This window comes from Echinops telfairi, unplaced genomic scaffold (genome assembly GCF_000313985.2).
Source record: "Echinops telfairi isolate 266 unplaced genomic scaffold, ASM31398v2 ScPeMD7_60;HRSCAF=208, whole genome shotgun sequence".
Classification (NCBI taxonomy): domain Eukaryota; kingdom Metazoa; phylum Chordata; class Mammalia; order Afrosoricida; family Tenrecidae; genus Echinops; species Echinops telfairi.
Window position 1 is genome coordinate 16,807,359 of NW_022103958.1, and position 22,730 is coordinate 16,830,088.

General features: G+C 45.2%; 2 protein-coding genes across 2 annotated transcripts in view; one reads left to right on the forward strand and one right to left on the reverse strand.

Annotated features, from left to right (window-relative positions):
• Positions 1-19,712, reverse strand: part of PDHX (pyruvate dehydrogenase complex component X) — a 73,293-nt gene extending 53,581 nt beyond the window's left edge. Inside the window, exons 1-2 of the mRNA XM_004708290.2 lie at positions 19,523-19,712; positions 5,139-5,219 (exon numbers count right to left, since the gene is read on the reverse strand). Coding sequence (XP_004708347.1) covers positions 5,139-5,219; positions 19,523-19,682 — 241 coding nt within the window. The 5' untranslated portion in view covers positions 19,683-19,712. The remainder of the gene's footprint in view (positions 1-5,138; positions 5,220-19,522) is intronic.
• Positions 19,713-19,952: 240 nt separating this feature from the next.
• The window catches only part of LOC101654738 (APAF1 interacting protein), a 45,488-nt gene continuing 42,710 nt past the window's right edge, over positions 19,953-22,730 (forward strand). The window contains exon 1 of the mRNA XM_004708289.2: positions 19,953-20,105. Coding sequence (XP_004708346.2) covers positions 20,049-20,105 — 57 coding nt within the window. The 5' untranslated portion in view covers positions 19,953-20,048. The remainder of the gene's footprint in view (positions 20,106-22,730) is intronic.

Genomic DNA, 22,730 nt, shown 5'->3' on the forward strand with positions numbered 1-22,730 from the left:
TTTCTTCACCACATTTGCTTATGCACCCATTTGTCTTCAGTGATCCGTTCGACACCCCGTGATCACACAGTTTGATATGTTGTTCCATGTGGGCTTTGTTTTATGTCGGAAGTTTACGCAGTAACCTTACTACTGTTGGACTTGTACAAAAACTGTTTTCAGTGACAAAAGGAGCACGCACACACAATGGTGTTACCTGAAGGCGAATGCCACCAGCAGCAAGAAGCATCAGAGCCCAAGCATTTGACCAAGTAGATGCCACATACCATGTGGCTACTTGCTGTACCTAATGAACTTAGTCAGTTTTTGCCCACAGTGCTTGAAGTGCAAGAAAGACAGCAATTTTTTCATGCCCTTACTCTCACAAAATGTGCTACAAGACTCTGAAGATTTTAACGTGATTTGGATGGAAATTTACAGTCTGTTCGTTTTCTATTTTTTGTGATTTTATTCAGCAGAGTTGACCTTTCATTTAATGAAAAATAAACGATGTCACCTTTCATCAAAGTAAACATCTCGAAAGCACACTATTTCCCTCACAGTCACAAACAGGTTAAGATGTGGAATTACAGCTCAACTCAGGCACCACAAGAGGTTCCAAAATTATAGGTGGTATCGAATCCTTTCCAACGTTATTTCTTTACAATGCTTATTTTCACTCAGTCCGCAGAATGAAATGAGCTGTTCTAACACTCATCGTGAAATATTTTTCAAGGCACATTCAATCAGCAAGATGGAAATAATTTCTAGAACAGCCTATCACATGGTTCATGACTTCAAAAGCAAAGAGAAAAACCGAGTTATCACCTTCTAGGGGCAGGCTAGCTCTTCCCTTTCATCGGGCTCAACTCACACCCAGCTGTTGCGTGGGACAGGTCTCCAATGGACGATGAACCCGATTCCTCAATCACACCTCGGAGAACACATCTAGGTCAACCAGCGAAACAGTCCACAGACCGTGCTCCACCTTCTGCTTTGGGAAGTCGCGACTAAGGTCCTCACGGTTTGTGAGCAGCTGTCCTGGGTGACATTCCCGGAGAGTGAGGAAAACCAAGGGTGTGTGGAAACAGTCCACAAGACAAACGGATCCCATGGGCTCTAGTTTCCGAGACCATTTACCAAAAGAACTCAATGGTGGCCTCCGATGCTATCCAAGGTAAAATTTTGAAAGTTTGAGGCTAGTGAATTACCGAGAACAAGGCCTAAGATGATGCTCAATGGTTTGCAGACGATTAAGAGACAAACTTTGTGCCTCAGTTGGCAGCACAGGTGAATCTGAAGAGCAACTTGAAGGGAAGACGTTCTGGGGATTTAAAAGACATGCTGGCCTTCATGAAAATAGCACACGGCAATAAACAAGTGAAAAAGAACACTGAGAGAATACACCTTCCGGCTTTGTATCACAGTGGCCACATTCTAATGGGTGCGAAAACTTATTAGGTGCCAGTGAGCTGAAAGTCGGAGCGAGAAACGTGGTTCAAAGGATCCTCTTATCTACTTTCTTATCAGGTCCCCAAATATGAAGAAATCTAATCTCTTTATGATAATCTCTAAAAGGCTGTGCTGTGTCTGAATCATTATTTAATGATACCAACACCTGGTCATATGAAATGGAGAAATCGTCAAAGCTCTATAAATCACCAGGGAAAAGAAGCCTAAAAATAGAGCCCAACGAATTACATTATTTATAAAGGTGAAGCATTCTGAGACTGATAATTACTTTAAAGGATGGCAGCAGCCAGGCAGAAAGAGGCAATTGCTCAAAGTGCTTGCCGATGAAGCACTGGACTTTCATTTCTAGGGCAATGTGCTTCTCAGTGGCCAGAAACGCCTGTCCTCTGTGGTGGTGGCTGAACGCCACTTCTCTCTCCTTCTGGCTCCTTGGAGGACGGGGATCCTCATTGCATCCCGCAGGTTTCTTCTCCCGCGTATTTCCCACTGCAGCTGGGGCTTCAGTTTCACATCTTTTGGTCCAGTCATATCTAGCTGCACTTTAATTCACCTTGGGACGTTCGTTGTTTCTTTTGCCTTCTAATTTTAAAACCAGTTATTTTTCATTACTAGTCCTACTTGTTATTTTTGAAATCTACCTGGGCTTAATGGACCCTGTCCATTCTCCTATTTCAATTTCTTCTCTCACAGGTGTAATCTTTACAGACACACATTCACACATCCAGTGATTCCAATTAACAGAAGTTCCTGGAACGCTATTAGTCTTGCTCCTTGTTACACTCACTGACAAGGTGCATGGAAGATTGTTCCCGGGGCACATTCAATCTGAGCCTGTGAACTCTTGGGCAGCGAAGCTTCATCTGGGAATCCAGTGTGGCGTCAATTAGAGTGGTCCTCCGAGAACAGCGGCTTCGGCGAGGCCAGCCCGGGACCACTCTACCTCTGTACCTGTGGGGTCTCAACAACACAAGCACTACAGATTTGAACCCCAAAGCCTCATGAGGGTAGGTCTAGGAGAACACATTTTTGAGAAGGAGACCTTCTGTGTTTATATCCATCCCTAGTCAAAAAGTTTGCCAGTTATCCCGTGGCTTTGAATTCCATTCATCTGCTGACAACTCTCCATCTTCTATCTCCAAGGCAGACTTCACTCTCATGGCCCAACCATTGCCCACCTTCCCTTGAATGCCTGAGAAATACCTCATCCAAACCTGAACCTAATTCCAGGTTCCCCTTTCCTTCATTCACTACGCTCTCACCTCCAAAGCCCCGCTCCCATCTCACCACCTCTCCAGGGGCCAGGCTTTCAACTCCAACTGCCACTCCCGCCCCTTGGCTCTCCTCTCTGCTGCTGACACTGGCGACTCCTCATTCTTGTGGCAAATTTAATTTACATTGAAAAGAGCTCATAGTATCACACCTAGAAGTGAAAGATGTCTTACACACACACACACACACAGACACCAAATACCTGCTTAGATGGCCGCAGTGATGCAAAGCGTTCAGAATTGGTTTTTTGCATGTGAAGCGGCACAGGGGCCTATTTAAATAGTCTCCGCAAGTGCACAAGTTCCCCTCCCTGGGTCACACCTTTCATTCTCGATTTGCTGTTTTCCCCTCTTACACTTGGTTCACTTATTTCTAGAACAAAAGCGCCCCTACCACTTTCTTAAGCAAATGACACTACACCCACTTGTCTTTCTCTGCCTGTGCTTTGTCACCAGTGACCACTCCATACAGAGAGAAATTCTTCATTATTTTTTACCTGGTGGCTGGCTATTCAGCCATGCTTCAACAGCCTAGATTTGGGCTACTTCGATCTTTTGCTGTACAAGCAGCACTACAATTATAAACGTGTAAACATGCCTGCGTTTTTTCAGTGTGACACTGATGTCAATCCTGAGATGCAGAACTGTCAGGAGAAACCACCCGCCTCCCTCAGGGGGAAAGCTGAGGCTCTCTGCTCCGGAGGAGAGTCGCAGTCTCAAACTCCCAGGGGCGGTTCTCCACTGTCCTGTAAGGTCGCCGTGAGTTGCAACTGCCTTAACGGCAGTGAGTCTGTCTTTTGAGAGGTTTGCATTTCCTCCGGGGAATAATCACCCAATAGCATAGGGTAAGCATGGACGTACTTGTGCTAACTTATTGAATCTGTAGTAAACAGCTGCATGTAACACGGTTAAAAACAGAAAACAAAACAATGCAATGGTTCGCTACAAATTAGTAAGTAAGCACAGTGAGCCCATCTGACCTGGGTGCTGTGTCCTGGACTGTGACTTTAAATTTGAATAGAGGCTTGGATTCTGTAGGAAAGTGGCACGGGAGGGGCTGGACAGAGACAGACGGCAGCCACTGATCTAGAAGCAGAATCTGTGATGTGGTCAAAGCTGTTCACGGCTGGCGAGTAAGCAAGCACAAGTAAACCTGTGCTTATCTTGCTTTCTGAGCGCCCCGACACGGATTCCCTGTCCAGCATTGTCTGACAACGCCTGCTTCCTACTGCAGCCTCGTCCACAGAACAGCTGGCCAGATGTTAATTCCCATTAAGGAGCTTGGTGAGTAACGGCCTCTCAGGCCCCGGGTGGCTGCTCGGGTTAGGTGACACAGAGCCGTCCCCGTGTAACAGAGGACTGCCCCATCGGCGCCTCAAGGCTGTGGTCATTACGGAAGCAGATGGGCAAACCTTTCTTTGGGGGAACAGCTGGGCGACTTAGCAGAGGAGCACTTAACTTTTGCACCACCAGGGCTCCTTGGTATTGCGTGTACGTAGCTCTCATTAAGAGCAACGTTCGTATTTCCGCTATGTTTAATAGGCTGCTGGCAATTTTTTTTTTCCTTTGAACCATTTGTTCCTGTATTTTTACCCATCATTTTTTTCTATTAAGTTGGTAACTCCTCTTCTGTCTTCAGGGATCTTAATTCTTTGTGATATAAATCTTTCCCCATGCGCCACTGGGAAGTTTTTCACTAACTGTGTTTCAGCCAGGTTACAGCCATCATTGGAATTACTCGAGTTTTCAGTTTCCCCTCCTACATCTGAGGTCTGAGTGACAGGGGGGCGTTGACTCCACTTACAGGTTTACACAGACTGTCCAATGAATGTGTCCCTTTCCTAGTACTTGTGACGTTTCCTTTTTCACCTTGAGTGTCATGTGCAGCAGGGTCTGTTTCTTCTTTTCTCTGCAATTCCACGAGACTTTTAAAGCATAATAATGGGCCTCACTAGCTGGGAGGGCGACAAGCCTCTTCCACAGCTTTCCTTACAGAGTGTTTCTTTCTGGTTGCTCTTGCTGGTTCTGTCCAATGAAATTCATAATCAACTTGCCTAGCTTCAGAAAAACAACAGCACATACAATAATGATAAACTTCTATATTATTTTAAGAAGGACTAACAGACCGAGTGTCAACATTAAACAGTAAAAGGTACTAAGTTACCATGACTAAACAACCTGGACTCAGGGCTGAAAAAACGTAGCATTCTCCACTTGCAAAAAGGCACAGGCTGAGTCCAGAAAGAATTTGCTGTCATAGAAATTTTTTAGAAATTTAAATAAAGCTATAGTAAGTGTCAGAGAAGCATATTCAAGTCATGTTATTATCCCAAATGATTACAACCTAATTGATAAAGGAGGAAAATCAAAACGACCAAATAACAAAGTGTATAAGACATTAGTAAAACTCTTGCTCACCTTCCTTTTTCAACCATTTCACAATGTTTCCTTCTTCCATAGTTGGGGACAATGATGGCATGAGGATCTTAATGGGGCCACCTGGAGGGGAAAGGAGAACATTGTAACCACACAAACGAAACGTACCTCAAGGCCATCCAAGAGTCCAAAGGAATTGCTATCAAATCCTCTGCAGAAGACTGAGAAAAATAGGACCCCCAAACCTAAAAGACTGCCAACTAGTCCAATGAAGAGGCCAGCACATAACTATGGAAACATGAAATTCTCAAGTTTGGTTCTTTTACATACAATTCTTTTTTTGTAGAATACTTTCCACTCCTTTTCACAGTTCCCTAGTATTCTACATACATTGTCAAGCCAGTTGATTACAAGATTAAAAGAAAAAAAAGGGTGACTTATGTTTCACCATTCTTCTGTTCCACCTTCTATTGATACCAAACCGCCCCCCCAAAAAACCTGACAGGTAAAATGATCAAGGGAAGGGTGGAGACAAAGTAGTAATAACACCAGGTTGCAGCTTTTGAGGATCTTTAACAGAATAATACAGTAGAACTTCAGAAACTTATATTTTAATTTTCCTTTAAAATTATATTATTCAAGAATCAAAAGTTATTTCGACTAGGTGTGAAACGAAAGCTTTGTCTTATCAAGGATGCCCAGGTCTGAGAAGGTAAGTGGTTCATTTAATCTCAGCTCACCTTCTGTAGTACCACAATTCACTCCCAGCAAGCAGCTGCCACTGAGTTGAACCCACTCATGAGACCCAATATAGAGTTTCTGAGATGAAATCCTCATGGAGCACGCAGTCTGTGCTTTCTCCATGTGATGGCTGATGGGTTAGCATCCTAATTCCTAATGCCTGGGGCCACCAGGGCTCCTCATCATAAGGTATCCAGGGATCTTAAAAAGTAAACATAAGCCAAGGTGACCTTAATTAAACCTAACTACCTTTTTCAGAGAGACCTAGATGTGCGTCCCAATAGTCATTCCCTGTCCAAAACAATACTCAAGAGCACATAGCTTTAGTTTAGTAAGTAACACTATAGTATGACTATTTCAGGAAGTTTATACTAATACAGTAGTAAAGATAGGCTCACGCTTTAGCAGCAGTTGTGATAACTAATTCTAGAGCCCTGCTTGCATAGTGGTTACAATTTGGGCTGCTAACCTCATGGTCAGCAGTTCAAAACCACCAGCGCTGCTCTAATGGAGGAAGACAAAGCTTTATACACCTGTAAAGAGGGACATTCTTGGAGACCCCAGGGGGCAGTGCCACCCTCTAGGGTCACTGAGTCAGAATGGACTCAGTGGCATGAGTTTCCTTTTCTGGTTCATGACAATTAATTATTTCCCCGAAGCCTCCCAGGGAACCTAATCTTTCTCCTCAGATTGTGAACTCCCAGACTCAAACACTCCGCACGGCTAATCCACCATATGCCCACTGTGGAAGGAGACGGAAGGGGGCTGCTTTTTCCCTCCATAGGTATTTTGTAGTTAAAAGCATGGGGATTCAGCAATAATGCTAAATTCCTTTGAGAAACTAAGCTAACTAATTTCACTATAATTTCAAATGGAGACTTCCCGTGGCTTCACGAAAGAAGGGGCATTTGACGTAGTTAGAAGGAGCTCTGTCTGTCCTCGCCCCACTTTTCACTCACTCTTCTGGAAAAGACTGAGAAAAGGCCCAAGCATAAAGACAGTACGCCTGCCTCAGCCCTTTCCTCCCTTTCCCAACCTCTTCCCACTTGGACGGAGCCTGGGTTCCCTTTCAGCTCTTGCCTGGGCTAGGCATAAACAGCAGGTCTGCAGGGCCCGAGGCAGGATTGAGGTGAGTCTGCTCTGTAAGGGACTTCTAACAAAAGCTCCTGGTCTGGATATGGGGCTATATAGGGAAGCCTACCTATATAAGGCCTTTTTTTTTTACATGGCGGAATGAAAACAAATAAAATCATTTACCTAAAACCATATAACCATCCAAAGCCCCAGTATTTAATTTGAAGCTCATGGTGACAAATGGGACTTACACACAAGGCAAACAAAAACAAGTGGCTTCTAACAGTACCATGGTAAACGGGCAACTTATTTTTTAAAGGTCTAGCTAAAAAAAAAAGGCCCCAAGATATTGTTTCATTTAAAAAGTTTTAGGCTGGCATCATGAGATGGAAGAATCCAAAATACACAATTACATATAAATATATATAAATATAAATATTTATATTTTATATATATATAAAAGAGTTCCACTTCAAAGAAGTAAAGCAAATGGACTTCACACCCAGGTTCCCATTGAGGAGGAAAGCTGAGTCAGTTCTCTTAAAAGCAAGTCTCCCTTCAGTGTTTGTACCTCTTTGCTCAGCTGTCACCCCGAGCTCATATTTGTTCCAGAGTCCACCTGCTATTGTAGTCATTCACCCGAGAGGCCTGCCGTTTCCATTATCCCAGACAGAAGGACTATATTAAAAGACACAGGCACTTATGAAATATTTTCTAAATCTCCAGCATTAAAAACCTCAAGAATTAAAAAGAATAAATGAAAAAAAGAACATACTCATTCCTCTTATAACCACCATTCATGCAGGAACTAAAATTGCTTTTCTGATTAAAAACTGTAACAGATCACCATTCTTACTCTGAAATGAGGGCAACAAAAAAACCAAGAAAGGCATTTTCGATATTTCCGTATATTAGCACTATCTCTTGATTGATCATACTAGCTTATTATGGAGAGCAAAATAGGTAATACATTTTTTGATTAACCAATCTGTCCTCGGTCAGACTAGAAAACCACTGTAAGACATAAGCATTAATTTATTAAGAACAATACATATTCCATTCTACTGTGTCTTTTCATTAGCATAATCTATCTTTTCCAAATGTATTTTTCCAATGGGAAAGTAATTATACAATCATAATATCCGGCTCTGAGTGACAGACTGCATGTAAGTTATTAATATTTATCTTTTATAGCTGCTGTCAGCCCTAGTGAGACAGTGTGGGCCTTCCCAGACTCCCCGAAATTTTATTTCACTTCATAAGAAATTAAAGAGCCTCCCACTTCATTTCACTTAATTCATCCTACGTTTCTCCTGTCAAAATGAGAACAGTTTACATGTGTGCTAATTATATTTTTACCAATTTTAACTAGGCACAACTATGACAAAAAGAATAGCGATATTGTTCATGGTCACATATCACCTACATTTAGTTATGATTTAGTAGTCGCTTTAAGGTGCCCCAGAAGCATAATGGGTTATGTGCAGTGCTGCTAACCTCAAGGTCAGCAGTTTGAATCCACTAGTTGCTCAGAGGGAAAAAGATGAGGCTTTCTGCCACATAAAGATTTACAGCATTAGAAACCCAATGAGGAAATATCTACACTGTCCTGCAGGGTCCCAATGAGTCAGAATCAACGCAGTGGTGGTGGGAGGTTTTTTTGGTTGCTTGTAAGCTTTTACAGTAGCCATTTTAAAGAGCCCAGGGGCTCAATTGATAAATATTGGGCTACAAACCCCAAAGTCTGAGATTAGAACTCACCAGCAGGTCTCTGGGGGAAAAGGTCTAACAATTGGATCCTGTAAAGACTCTCACTGCCAGAGTTGATGACGACTCACAGTGACCTTGTAGGTGAGGGTAGAACTGCCCCTGGGAGATTTCAAACCTCTTTACTTTCCAGAAGTAGAAAGCTCCATCTTTCTCCTGAAGAGTGGCTGGTGGTTTTGAACTGCCACCCTTTCAGATGGCAGCGCGATGCGTAACCACTATGCCAACAAGGCTCCTCCTGTAATGATTAGAGCCCCACAAATCCCATGAGGTAGGTCGACTCTATCACGTATGTATCAATCTATCTCTATGGGGTTGATATGCGTTGGACACACCACGTGACAGCACACACCACCACAGAGCCACTTTTATAAAGTGGACTAATTTTGGAAGTACAGTCACATAAGTCATTCCACCACCAGGTATCATGGCGTCAACCTGGCCTCCTGACAACCCCCATACACACGCCAGTCATTAGAGCCGTGTTCACTTTTCCTCGCAACAGAACAAATCAAGATGTTTGTGCTCCGCGCATTGCTGTCTTACCTGCTACATCGGGCACACATGCAAGCTTAGGTTATTTTTATAACAGTTTCTCTAAGCAATCCCCACACATTCCCAAATTTGCTCTTCCAATTTTTCTACAGCTTAATTTTGCCTTCAACTTCAAATATGATGCACAAATCTAATTTCTTGTCCCTAAAGTATCTCTTTCATGCTGTGGGAACAAAAGCACTGCTTACTTAACTAAAATCAATTATGTTAACGCATTAAACTGATGATCAATATGAGTACCGGAGGTCTCCAGATTGAAGAATACCATAAAACTCTTACAATACAAATGCAGAACAAATTGCCTTGTGGTTCACACGAAGCGGAGCTCAGCCCCATTACTCTGACTGAAGTGATTAAGGCATCTCAGCAGCTTACTTACGGTGCAGCCTGGGCTTCAGGCTCTAGTCCATTTAGAGAACCGCAAGCCAAGCTCGCTCGGTTCATGAAACGAAGACGGACCAAATGAAGGAGCAAATTACCCGGCACTTTCTTAGGAAGCCTCCATCCCTAACATTAATTTACTTCTCCTCTAATAGGGAAAGATGCAGCTCATTAAATCACCTCTCTCAGAATGCAAGCACTCATTAAATAACACTGAACCCTTTTGCTGCACAAATAACACAAGTCTGCCATCTGCAGGCTGGAAGAAATCGTGCAGGCTGAAGTCCAGGTCATTTAAGAGCCAGGACTGGCAGAGGGGCAGTACCCCGATGCTCTGAATAAAGGGAGCTAAGGCAAACTTTGGGGAGGGGTGCTGCTCATAGGAGAAAAATAAGTGCTTCTTCTCTATTCAATCAGCTGCTGTGGTGTGGTACTAGTGTGTAAGATCAGACTGCGAGAGTCCAGTTCACAGAATGCAATAGAAAACTCACAATTATATGAGAATACATGCGTCAGCGTGTGTGTGTGAAAAAATGGCTTCTCCAGCTCTTAGCCTGGTGACAAGCTCATAAAGAGGCTGCACAAAGGGCAAAGGGCACGTGGTCATTCCTCCCTGAAAGGAGCCGCTGCAGGACAGCAGGCATTCTCGTCGCTTATTTCCTCTCTGGTGCCCAGACCTCCCTCCTGCTGGTGTTATGAAGGAGCTTTTAACCCGCATTTGAATACTTTTCCACAATAAACTTACGTAAGTTCACTGTGAAAAAAAGTCAAGTAAATCCAATTCAGATCTTTTAATTCGACTGCTCACTACTTGCGGCCCTTCTCCCTTGGACCCGAATACCCCCTAGGACCCCTGAGACCAGATCTCACTAGTTCAATGCAGCCCTCCAGGCTGCCCTTGGCTTCACACACTAGCCGAAAACTTAGGGGTCCTTATAACAACCTCAGTTTTAACCTTCTAGCTGCAAATTCAGGTTTCCACAGCTCCCTCAAGAGGCCAGCCAAACTCAGGGGTCCCCAGCCCATCTCACTGTGGACCTGCTGGCTCCCTGCTCCCTTGGGCTTAACTGGCCCGGGTTCCCTGAAAGGCACTTCCCTCCCCAGCACAAGGAAGTGCATGGAGTCCGGAGCTGAGCTGTACACAGGCCTGGCTGAGGGGACACAGGCGCCAGTCCCTCTTTCCAGACACTACCCCGAAGTCGCATAAACCCTGAGGTATGAACTGGAGGCCTTAGAGATAAGGCACAGAAGAAATTCCATGTCAGGAGCCACGGACGAAGGCCAAATTCTGTGGGTAAAGTTAGCTGTAAACTCTACACACTCCATTCTAAATGTGACTGTTTGGGTCCATGGTCCCTCTTCCACCCCCACCCCGAGTTGCCAGCAGTTGATTCTGCTACTGAGCTAGCCTTTGGGGAAAGTTGATTGACACCATGGCCTTCCCCACGGGCCAGGAACCACAGTACCAAGGGGCTACAAAAAAGGGAACTGAGTGAGTGCTGTGGAGATCCCCCACCTCACTCCAGCAGACTGGGCACAGGATGAGGGCTGCTCAGAGGCTCCTTGGAATGCACCAAGCAGCCACTGCCATTGAGATGGTTCTGACTCACAGGCAGCCAAAGCTATAAATCTTTATAGAAGCAGATAGCTTCATCTTTCTCCCAAAGAGCAGCTGGTGTGTTTGAACCACTAACCTTGGGGTGAGCAATCCAATTGGTGCTAACCTAACAGCTCCATTAGGACTCCTAGTAACAAATAAACCCTGTTACTGAGTGACTCTATATAGGACTTCTGAGGTGGTGTAAATCTTTATGGGAGGAGAGAGCCTCCTTTCTCCCAACGAGCTGCTACTGGGTTTGAACTGTTGACCCCACAGCACCTTCCATGATGTATCTCAACACACTGCCACAGGGTAGGTGCCAACTCATAACGATCCTACAGGACAGGGGAGAACTTTTTACATGAGTAGAAAGTCTTGTCTTCCTCCTGAGAGAGGCTAGAGGTTTCCGACTGCTCACCTTGTGAATTGCAGCCCAACGTGTAACTAGTATAGCAAGCACCAAGGGCCGACGAAAAGAAACAGAGTGATTATTGAATGTGAGTGGTTACAGAAATTGTGAGGGAAGAACTAACAATCCAAACTCACTGCAGTAGAGCACAGTCCAGCACAGGGCAGAATTGCCTCTTAGTTTCCAGAGCTGTAAACGCTCAGAGGCCCGCGCGCTCCCCTAGGTGGTTTGTAGGTTGCCACCGCTGCCCTCTCAGTTGGCAGCTAAGAAATGTAGTCACTGTGCTAGAGGGGCTCCTGTATGGGCAACAGATCCAAAGAAAACAAAACAAAATCTTAATTAAAAGGCCCTAATTAACTTTAGGACAAGAAAAGTGACAGTCATGGTAAGTGACAGCGCATGACACCCACATACTTAGGGGCATAGCAGGAAGGACTACAAGACAACTCCCTGGGGAGGAGGACCTGGCCAGCAGTGAGCCACAGAAGCATCTAAGCCGGGCACTTCGAAGGTGACCGCGAACCAGCAAACATCTCCTCTTCAGAAGCCGAGATGAACAAATGCCAGGAGAAATGACTACGGCCAAGATGGTTCCTGATACAGGACTCATAGAGGAGAGAGGTAGGGCAGGGAACCCCTGTTCCTAGTTCACTGTCAGATGTTTATAGTTATATTTGACTATTTAAATGATATACATATATTATGATGTTAAGAGAAATATTGTATTTAATGAATTGTTCTCTTATTTTCCACAAAAAAAAACCTTAACGAGAAGCAGCATGCCACAATGACTTAAAGAGTGGGTGCTGGAATTCAAACATGGCTCTATACTTCCTAGTCTCTTAACAGGTTTGTGCCTGTTTCTTCTTTGTAAAATGGTGAAAATACAGGCTTTAAGGATCCAATACAACGCTGGAAGTTACTAGGTGACCTGGCAAAGAGTACATAGGTTTCAAAACTGCTAACTGTTCATTGGTGATAGGCAGCACAGTATCTGGTTAAGAAGGTGGACGGACCCTGGAAGCCGCCAGACTTGAAGGGTTCCTTTTTGAGTTTTAAAAACTACTCACGTCTCATTCTCACTACAAATGTGCACCAACTCTGGAACTCCATTTTAACTGCATTTCATAATCAGCTCTTACTTGCATGTGCTAAATTCTGACACAAGCCAGTCTTCCCCCAGCACATTCTACTTTTCTGCTGGGTTTAGTTAATTCATTGCTGCAGCGACACAGAACTTGCAGACCAGACTCATGACGATGACAGGATCTATCAGAGAAGTAACAGGTTATAATTCAGGACAGAGTACTCGGAATAGGGCTGCTCCTGCTGTGGCAAATGTCACAGCTATTTCTGTAGCTGAGCCCGGAGACCCCTGCTCAGCCAAGACTCTGAATGAAGGCCCTAAGTTCTTGTTCCCTGGGCTGGGTAGTCCACTGCAGAGTCCTGGCTCCACTGCTGCCCTTCCTGACCATGAGTTCTGCCATGCTTGATGCTGCTTCTTGGGGTCCACCCCCCATCTGTCCGGTGTTGCAGCTGTCTTTGGGGTGTAGGTTTCTCAGCTCAGGGACTCTGGGTCCAAATTATTCAGCTCTTCTTAATGGTACTGAGAGCACTGCCACCTTTGGGATTGGCTGCCTATAAGCCTAGTGAGATGGCAAGACCGACCGATTCTGTATAAGGGTTCCGTGACCTCATCTGTATGATCCTGCCCCTCCACGGGCTGCAGACAACTGTTCATCCTTTCAGTGGGCCAGTCTTATCCACATAGATACCCCTCCTTTCATTCTTGTCTTTCTGGTTCTCTGTTTGTTTTGTTCTTTGGGTGCACAGACTCAATGTATTCCTCCTAGCTTCTTTTGAGGCTCCTGTGCCATTCACCGTTTGGCCCACAGAGCTGTTTTAATATTCTGCAACTTAAGGCTTCAGTTCTTTCAGCTTGAGCAATGCACACAGTGCTCCTTCCCGGGGGCTTTCTACCTGTAGGTCTTTCTACCTGTAGGTCTTGGTACATTTTAGTACAAGACTCTTGTCTTTTCAGGATGCCTGTTGATTTGCATTGGGCCAATGTGCTGCAAGAGGCCTCTTTTAAGTGTTAATAAAAACGCAACGATGTTATTTTGAGTACTAGGGTGTGCCTAATCCAAGCCATGGCACTCTAGTCACCTCCGATGTGTGCAAATTTGGACACTATAAAGGAAAAGAGCAGAAGCCACGCCTTTGAATTATGGTGTTGGCAAAGACTATACCAGCCTCCTGGAAAAACAACCCAATCTATGTTGGTAGAAATGCAGTGAGATGCTCCTTAATGTTTTTCAAGGACCACGGTCCTTGGAGAAGCCTGTAATACCGGTACAGTCATGCAAAACAGGAAGACCCTCAAGATAGACTGGCCCAGTGGCTTTAACAGAGGAATGTAGAGTATAAAGGGGTCACAATGCGTGGTCTGACAATACCTAATGAGAATGACAACAATCTAATAGTTTTTGGGGGGGTCACAGGACCATAGCTGCAAGAGACAGTTTACAGCAGTTCACTGCAGCACCGAGTGAAAAGCACAGTGGTTATGTGCTCAGCTGCCTACCAAAAGGTCAGTAGTTCTAACCCACCAGACACTGTGGGAGTAAGATGTGCCAGTCTGCTTCTGTAAATATGTACAGTCTTTGAAACCCTATGCGCCAGTTACCCTATCTGATATGGTTGCTATGAGGTGGAATCAACTCGCTGGCAATGGGTTTGGTTTGGTTTTGGAGAGAGAAATAACCACAAAAGTTGAATTTATTTGCATATCCACATATATGACTAATATTCACACGTCTGCAATTCACCAAAAAGGTGCTTACCTTTTTAAGTGGACATAACTATAAACCTTACCAAAAAAGCGAAGTTGTCTAACAGAATAGCTCCCGTAAAAATCGGGCAGCCACCATGGGAAGTTCGCTAGGCAGTTGGAGGCATAACCGAAGCTCATCTTCAGCAGAGTTAGTCTTAGAAACCCTCCATAGGGTTATTCCGAGCCGAAGGGACTCGATGGCACTGGACATACATATATCTGTTTATGATTCAATAACAGCAACTGTGGAAGTAGTATTTACAATCCTATAGTTAATGTTTTCCGAAGTTATCTCTGCCAGTTATAGATTCTTTTCACTGAAAATTAAAATAATCAAACTCCAAAAAATTCTGCAAAATCTTTTCATTTCCTGAAATTACAACAGTTACATGGGATTTCTTCGACTCTTTCAAAGCCACACATGTTTGCACTTTGCCGTCTAATATACTAAGAACGACAACAATAAGGCCCGGAAAATGGGCGTGAACTTTATCCTCGGGCACAATTCCATGCTGTCACATGGGGGCAGCGTGGAGTCAACTGGACAACAATGGGTTGGGTTTCTGAGACTCACACCCCCACTGCTGCCCCCCCCCCACTCCCGCTCCCACTATGAAATACTTGATCCCTCCCCTCATTTAGCACCACCACATAAACAGTGATAATTCAGGTGTCCAACGACTCCACCCTCGAACTTTTCATGACGAACAGCACAGAGCAAGTCATGTGTCCTAGGCTCGCAGTGGATGCAAGCGCCGCTCCAGCGCAGACAATACCATGTAGTAATCGTGTTAGCGCATGAAAACATTCGTCCGTGTGGTTTCTGCACTGTATTTGCGTAAACTATCGTAACCATCGCTCCAAAGAAAGGCAGTGATAATAGCGGGTACACTAAAAGGAAACCGGCAAGAATCATGACAAAGAAATCACTGCAGAATCTGAATCAGGTTGCTGTCTGATTTGAGGTGGAATATAACATGGCTAGGTCGACATTATTAACGTTTGGGGGGTGGGGAGGGGGGACCCAGACCATCAAAGAGGTTGAAAAATTACTGTTAATTTGGCTAAATCAGAAACCAATAGTGTATCTGAGATGGTGATATGGGAGAAGGCTAAAAACCTCTATTGTAAATTTATTTACAATGTAAGTGTAATTTTGGGGCCACAGAACCAACTATTTGGTTTTCTATTATTTCTTAAAGGTAAATATGTTCAGTTCTCAAATTTTTCAATGTTCAAACATGAATTTGGAGCGAATTGAGTCCAACAGCGGAGGTATCACTGTACTTGTCTACACACAATACAGGTTCTGACAGCTTACGAGCTAGGGGCGCCATGACTGATGAGTATGCATGCGGCGGAGACCGTCCTGCAACGACTGCAGCAGCAGTCCATGGACAGGGTGCTGCCGGAGATTCAGGCCAATTCAGAGAGGACATGGAACAAGGGGAATCCCTGCTGATGTCAGATGGGTCTTGGCTAAAAGCAGGAATCCAGAATGATGTTTACTTGTGTTTTATGGACTGTGCCAAGGTATTTGGCGGTGTGGATCATAACATACTACGGACAGCACGAGAAGAATGGGAATTCCAGAACACTTCATGTGTTCATGCGGAGCGTACACACAGATCAAGAGGCAGTTGTGGGAACAGACAAGGGGATACTGCAAGGTTTACATTCAGAAACGGTCGGGGCAGTAGCCTCTCACCACTTATCCAATGTGCATGTGAAGCCAATTACCAGAGAAACTGCATTAGGTGAAGAAGACCAAGTCTCTCATTGAAAGAAGGCTTATCAACAACTTATGATGTGCAGGTGGCTGACCGAAAGTGAGGAGGACTTGGACAGTTGGGGTGCACAACTCAATTTTACCCAAACCCAGTTCTCAATTCAGTTCTCCATCCCACTTACCTACCAACTTGTCCATTGCAGATACTTATTTCATTGTATCCACTAGCCATGTACATCTCTTTTCCAGTTACAATTGAGTCCATAGAACCTGACCCATGAGTAGAACTATGTCCTCTGTGGTTTTCTATGGCTGTTCTCCTGTTGTGTGTTGAGGTAGTTATTGTGCCAATCTCGCTGATGAACACATGTGGGGTTAATTGAAGGGCAGACAGATAAATGGCTCAGTGAGCCTCCCTGTTCTAGTTCTCGGGTCTCTTGCTCTCTGATAGTCGGACCAGGGTGCAGCTGCCTTAGCCAGTTACCTGCTTCAGCTGGCAAGGCTCACTTCCTGCAAGACATCCCTGAGGAGAAGTCACATGGACCTACCCTGATGCAGGCCTGGGTGCTGGAGCAGCCATGTGGAGACCCCTGCCAGTGCTGAGATGCTTACACATTCACTGACTCAGCTTTCCTCCTGCAGTCGGCTTCATTGCATGTGTTTGTGAGATGGAGGAGGACTTTGTGAATTGGTGTCGGACATATGGGCTAATGTTGGACTTGTGGGCTTGGGCATCACTGGGTTGGGATGGTTCCTTGAAGTGCACTTACCCTTTATATAAAACTCTCTCTTATACATATGAATTTCTGTGGATCTGTTCTCTAAAGTACCCAGACTAACACGTGTGTTCATTCATCTTTTGCTAGACTGTAGGTGGAGTGATTTTTAAAAATTCGTATTCATGATGGCACAATGAAATGTACTAAGACACCTGTATTGCAATATAACAGTTCTTCAGTTGTTGAAGTATTTCACACAGCAGAGAAATATTCTATAGCCACAAACTATTTCCTCTTTCCAGCAAGCCTCCTTGAAAATGTGTCCCTGGATGCCAAGTGAAATTATATGAAAGTTTCTGTAGGTCCCCTAAACAAAAGGAGGTGGGGCAGTGATACACTATTATACTTTGTAGGCCAGAACCACATGGAGTCCCTGGGGGGTGGCAAAAGGCTAGCCTGCTGTGCTTCCAACCAAAAAGTTAGCTGTTGAAGTCCACCCAGGTACCTGGTGATCTACCTCTGAAAAAGCAGCCATTGGAAAACCCTACAGAGCAGTTCCACTCAGAGACACAAGGGATCAGCATGAGTTGGAACTGACTGCTAGGTGAATGGTTTAGGCCATTTACTACAGTTAATTAACCGTGGAAAGATTACGAAGCCCACCAAAGTCAACTTTAAGTCCAAGGCACTGCAACGCTACTGGGCAGAGTTGTGCTGCACCATCGGATTTCCAAGGCCACCATTCTTTTAAAAAGCAGAATGTCTTCTCTTAATTCTGAGCAGTGCTTGTGGGTTCAAGTCATCAACCGTCTGGTCGCAGCTTTAACCCGTGTCTGCGATGCTCCAGATCGTACTGAAATTTGTTCAAACACACACGTGCACCCAAGGGGGCTTCAAAAGTTACGGTGGAAAAAAAAATCTTTATCTTGTTATTAGGTGCCCGTGAGTCAGTTTGACTCCGAACGAGCCTATGCACAAATCAATGAAACACTGCCCAGCCTTGGGCATTGTGCAGCCACCATGTCAATCCCTGGTCAGGGCTCTTGCTCTTGTATACTGCTGCTCCACTTTACCAAGCACCATGTCCCCGGAAAAGGTTCCAGGGACTCGGCTCTCCCAATAACAATAACATGACCAATGTGAGATGAATATGAATGTGTGTATCCTAACGTTCTTTAACACCATAAGGGAGATCTACTTAATTTTCCAATTTTCAGAGTCTTAGTATTTTTCTCCGGTTAGCAGACATCAACTCTACTCAGCTGTTGTCAGGAATGACTCATGGGTTTTTTAATAATATGCCATGGTTTTCTTGGGTAGTATGTCTTACAGTGTAATCTCATCAAACACCTTTATCAAAACTCACCTCAGGGTGTTTGCAAAATGGAGAATCCTGGGCTCCAACAGAAAGAATCTTGAGGAGCTATAGGAAATGTCCATGTTTAAACTTGGGAGAGTGGGTGCAGAGTCTACTGTTCCATGGAGGACTGGATGAAACCCTATCCTGGTGACACCAAAATCAATTCTATCACGAAATCTTTGGAAACACCACTGTACTCAACCTTACAAATTGCGTGACTTTGTGAACCTCATTATTTATTTGTCTATTTATTTAATTCCAAAGCACTTCTGATGGTCGAGTTGGTTATGCTTTGGGCTGCCAACTGCACGGTCAACAGCTCAAAACGACCACATCTCAGGAGAAAGACTAGGCTTTCTACTCCCTCAAAGAGTTACAGTCTCTGAAGCCCACATGTGCAGTTCAACTCTGTCTAGGAGGGTTGCCTTAAGTAAAAATTGCAGTGAGCTTGTTAATTTTTTGATCCCTCGCCCCCGAGCACGAGGTAGCACAGAATATTAACACCTACTATACCTAGTTTAAAATAAACTCATTTTGTGGAGTTCCAGAAATGATAATTGACAGGTGATAAACAGGACACTTTATATATTCTTAAAAACGTTCCGTCTCGTGTAAGGAAAAATGATACCTTGCATGCTCATGTCCTTTGTCAACATCGTTAATGAACGACAATTTTCGACAGTAAATCTCTATGATCCCCCTCCTAACAAAAGGAATGTAACTTTCTGGGAGCTTCTGCGATGCCGCAGCCATTTACTAATGAAATCCCGTACAAGTCACACTTACAGCTACCCGACTGGCCAGGGACGGGGAAGAAATCTCCCAAAGCAGAGGGGCCTAGGAAATGCCTAAGAACGGCTACCCGTGGCTTTGGGTCCCACTCATCCTGGGCAGCTTCCTCCCCCTCCCCTAAGAGGTACTTGATGAGGCCAGAAGAATACGAAGCGTGACTACAGACGGGCTAGAGAGAGGTGCATGTAGGACCTTTCTCCGCCTCCCTCCCAAATAACCCACATCCTAAATCAAGGTCACGGGGAAGCCACTCAGACGAGGGGCCCATCAATGGAGTCAAGGTCTCCCACCTCCCAAGAGAGTCCTCTGCGGCGTGCACTGGGCCAGGCTCGCGGGACCCTCCCCGGGGGGGAACGCACAGAAGGGGAGCCCCGGAACCTCTACACCCAGCCTCGGGCCCTCGGTGGCTCCTACCCCTCCTGAGACTGCTCAGCTGCAGAGCCGCTGAGCGAGCCCCGCCACTCACCGTGCGTCCACTGCGTCCTGTGAAACCATCTCCAACCAGCCACGCGGCCGGCAGAGCCCCCGACAGCCCCCTTAACCAGCTGGGGACTTCGTGGGCCGCGGAAAAGCAAGAAATAGCGAAAGACACGGGGGTCACAGCCTAGCCTCCAGGAGGCCGCCATCTTCCCGGCCTTCGCGCGGGCTGCCCGCAGCACAGCCTGATGGTCCAGCCATCTAGGCCCGCCCAGGCCCCGCCCCCCACGGGGTTGACCACGCCCCGAAACTGCCAGCTGTGCCTTTAAGGCGAAGGCAAGAAGCCGTCTTAGCTCCGCCTCCTGCCCCGTTGACTCCACCCCCGCGCAGCCATTGGCGCCGCGGAATCACCCGGTAGAGGAGGCCCTTTTAGCCCCGCCTCCTGTCTTCTCCGCCCCGCCTCCAGGTGCCCTGAGCGCCGCCTGCTTGCACCAGAAGACTGCGAGGGAGCCCGGGCTGAGCGGCAACCGCAATCCCGGGCGACGATCGCCCATTGGGATGCCCTCGTCCTGACCATGTCTGAGTGTCAAGCTCCAGACGGCGACTGTAACTCCGGGCGATGCCTCCTTCAGGTAGGGGCGGGGCCGCCGAGTGTCCCGTGGGGCCTGACGCGTTGGGGCGCCGTGGGAGCTTGACCACAGACAGCCCTGTCACACGTGGTCCCCAGCCCGTGGAGCAGCGGCTGTGGCTTCCCTAGGATTGCTGAGATATACTACCTTAACTCATGGTGGCACCCCTTGCCCCACGGGCCTCCTCTTGTGCCCGATTGTGCAGCATCCTCAGGAATGTCTTTTATGCGTTATAACCATAGATAATATGTGGTTGGCAATTGTTTGAAATTACTTAAATATTTCTAAGATTATACGAATACTAACAACAAAGTTGGCGTGTAAAAGTTTTCTACACTTAATGACAACGTCATTACTCTCACTGCCATCGAGTGTATTCCGATTGATAGCGGCCGTACAGGACGCAGTAAAACAGCCCCTGAGGGTAACTGTTACGAGAGCAGAAAGTCCTATCTTTCTTTCGCAGAGCGACTAGTGGTTTCAAACTGCTGAGCTTGAGGTTAGCAGCCCAAAGCCTAACCACTAAGCCACCAGGGCTCCATACAACATTATGAGTTGTAACAATATGAGCAAAATGTAACAATATTTGCTTTTTTCTTCTCCTTTTCCTTTAATTAGGAGCCCTGGTGGTTTAGTGTTTTCCTGTTGGATGCAAGGTCAGCAGTTCGAAACCACTAGCCCCTTAGCACAAGACGACCTAGGCCAGAGGTTCTCAACCTGTGGGTTGTGACCCCTATGGGGGTCGAATGACCCTTTCACAGAGGTCACCTAAGACCTTTGGAAAACATATTTCCCATGGTCTTAGGAAAGAAGACACCGCTCCTCTATCGTCTCCAGGCGGGTCTGCCCACATGCAGATTCGCCCACCTACCAGCAACGGGCATGAAGACTGTTAACCATGCTACACCATGCTTCAAGGCAAAATTTCATTATTTGTAATTAAAAATAAATATTTCACAGTATATAATTGCATATTGTTTTTGTGATTAATCACTATGCTTTAATTATGTTCAATTTGTAACAATGAAAATACATCCTACATACCAGGTATTTACATTACGATTCATAACCATAGCAAAATGACAGTTTTGAAGTAGCAACGAGAATAATTTTTTTGGTTGGGGGCCATCACCACATGAGGAACTGTATGCAAGGGTCGTGGCATTAAGAAGGTTGAGAACCACTGAACTAGGCTTTCTACTCTTGTGAAGAGTTAGTTTCAGAAACCCGCAGGGACAGTTCCACCCTGTAGGGTCGCTATGAGTGAGAATGAACTCAATGGCAGTGACTCTGTTTTGGTTTAATTGGGAGAAACACTGGGCTTTCTACGCCTGTGAAGAGTCTTGGAATCTCACAGGGGCTGTTCTAACCTGTTTTATAGGGTCCGTAAGAGTGCATGACTGCATGGCAGTGAGTTCGGTTTTCTGTTTTTCCCTTTAAGTACTACTTATTTTGCCTCTAAGGAAATTTGCATCCTTGCCTCTAAGGAACATTCTGGCTGTATTTCTTCCAAGACAAAATGGTTTGTTCTTTTGGCAGTCTATGGTACTTTCAGTATTTGCCAACTCCATAGTTCAAATGCATTGATTTTTCTTCAGTCTTCCTTATTCACTGCCCAATTTTCACATGCATATGAGGTCACTGAAAATACCATGGCTTGGAGCCAAGCACGCCATAGTCCGCAAAGTAACATCCTTGCTTTCAACACTTTAAACAGGTCTTGCACAGCAGATTTATCCAATACCATGCGTGGTTTGAGCTCTTAACAACTGCTACCTTGAGCGTTGAGTATGGAGCCAAGCAAGATGAATTCCTTGATAACTTCAGTTCTGTTGATCATGGTCCAGTTATGAGGATTTTGATTTTCTTTACACTGCGTTGTCATCCAGACTGAAGTCTGCAATCCTTGATCTTCATGAGCAAGTGCTCCAAGTCCTCTTCATTTTCAGCAAGCAAAGTTGTGTCATCTACATATTGCAAATTGTTTATAAGCCTTCTTCCAATCCTCATACCCCATTCTTCTTTATATCATCCAGCCTTTCTGATAATTTGCTCAGCATACAAACTGAATAAGTATGGTGATAGGATACAACCCTGATGCACACCTTTCCTGATTTTAAACTATGCAGTATTTCACTATTCAATTTGCACACCTGCCTCTTGATCCATGCAGAGGTTCTACAGGGGGACAGAGAAATGTAGAATTCCCATTCTTCTCAATGCTATCCATGCTTTGTAGGATCCTCACAATCAAATGCCTGGTGTTCTCTCTTTTCAGCCAAGATCTATCTGACATCAGCAATGACATCCCTTCCTCCAGATCCCGTTCTGAATGAGGCCTGCCTCTCTGGCAGTTTCCTGCCAAAGTACTATTGCAACAGTTGTTGGATGATCTTCAGCAGAATTTTACCTGTTCTCTAATTGAGCATTTTGTTGGGTCACTTTTCTTTCTTTTTTTAAAAAATCATTTTATTAGGGGCTCATACAATTCTCATCACAATCCATACATACATCAATTGTGTAAAGCACATTGGTACATGCATTGCCCTCATCATTCTCAAAACATTTGCTCTCCACTTAAGCCCCTGGCATCAGCTCCTTATTTTTTCCCCTCCCTCCCCTCTCCCC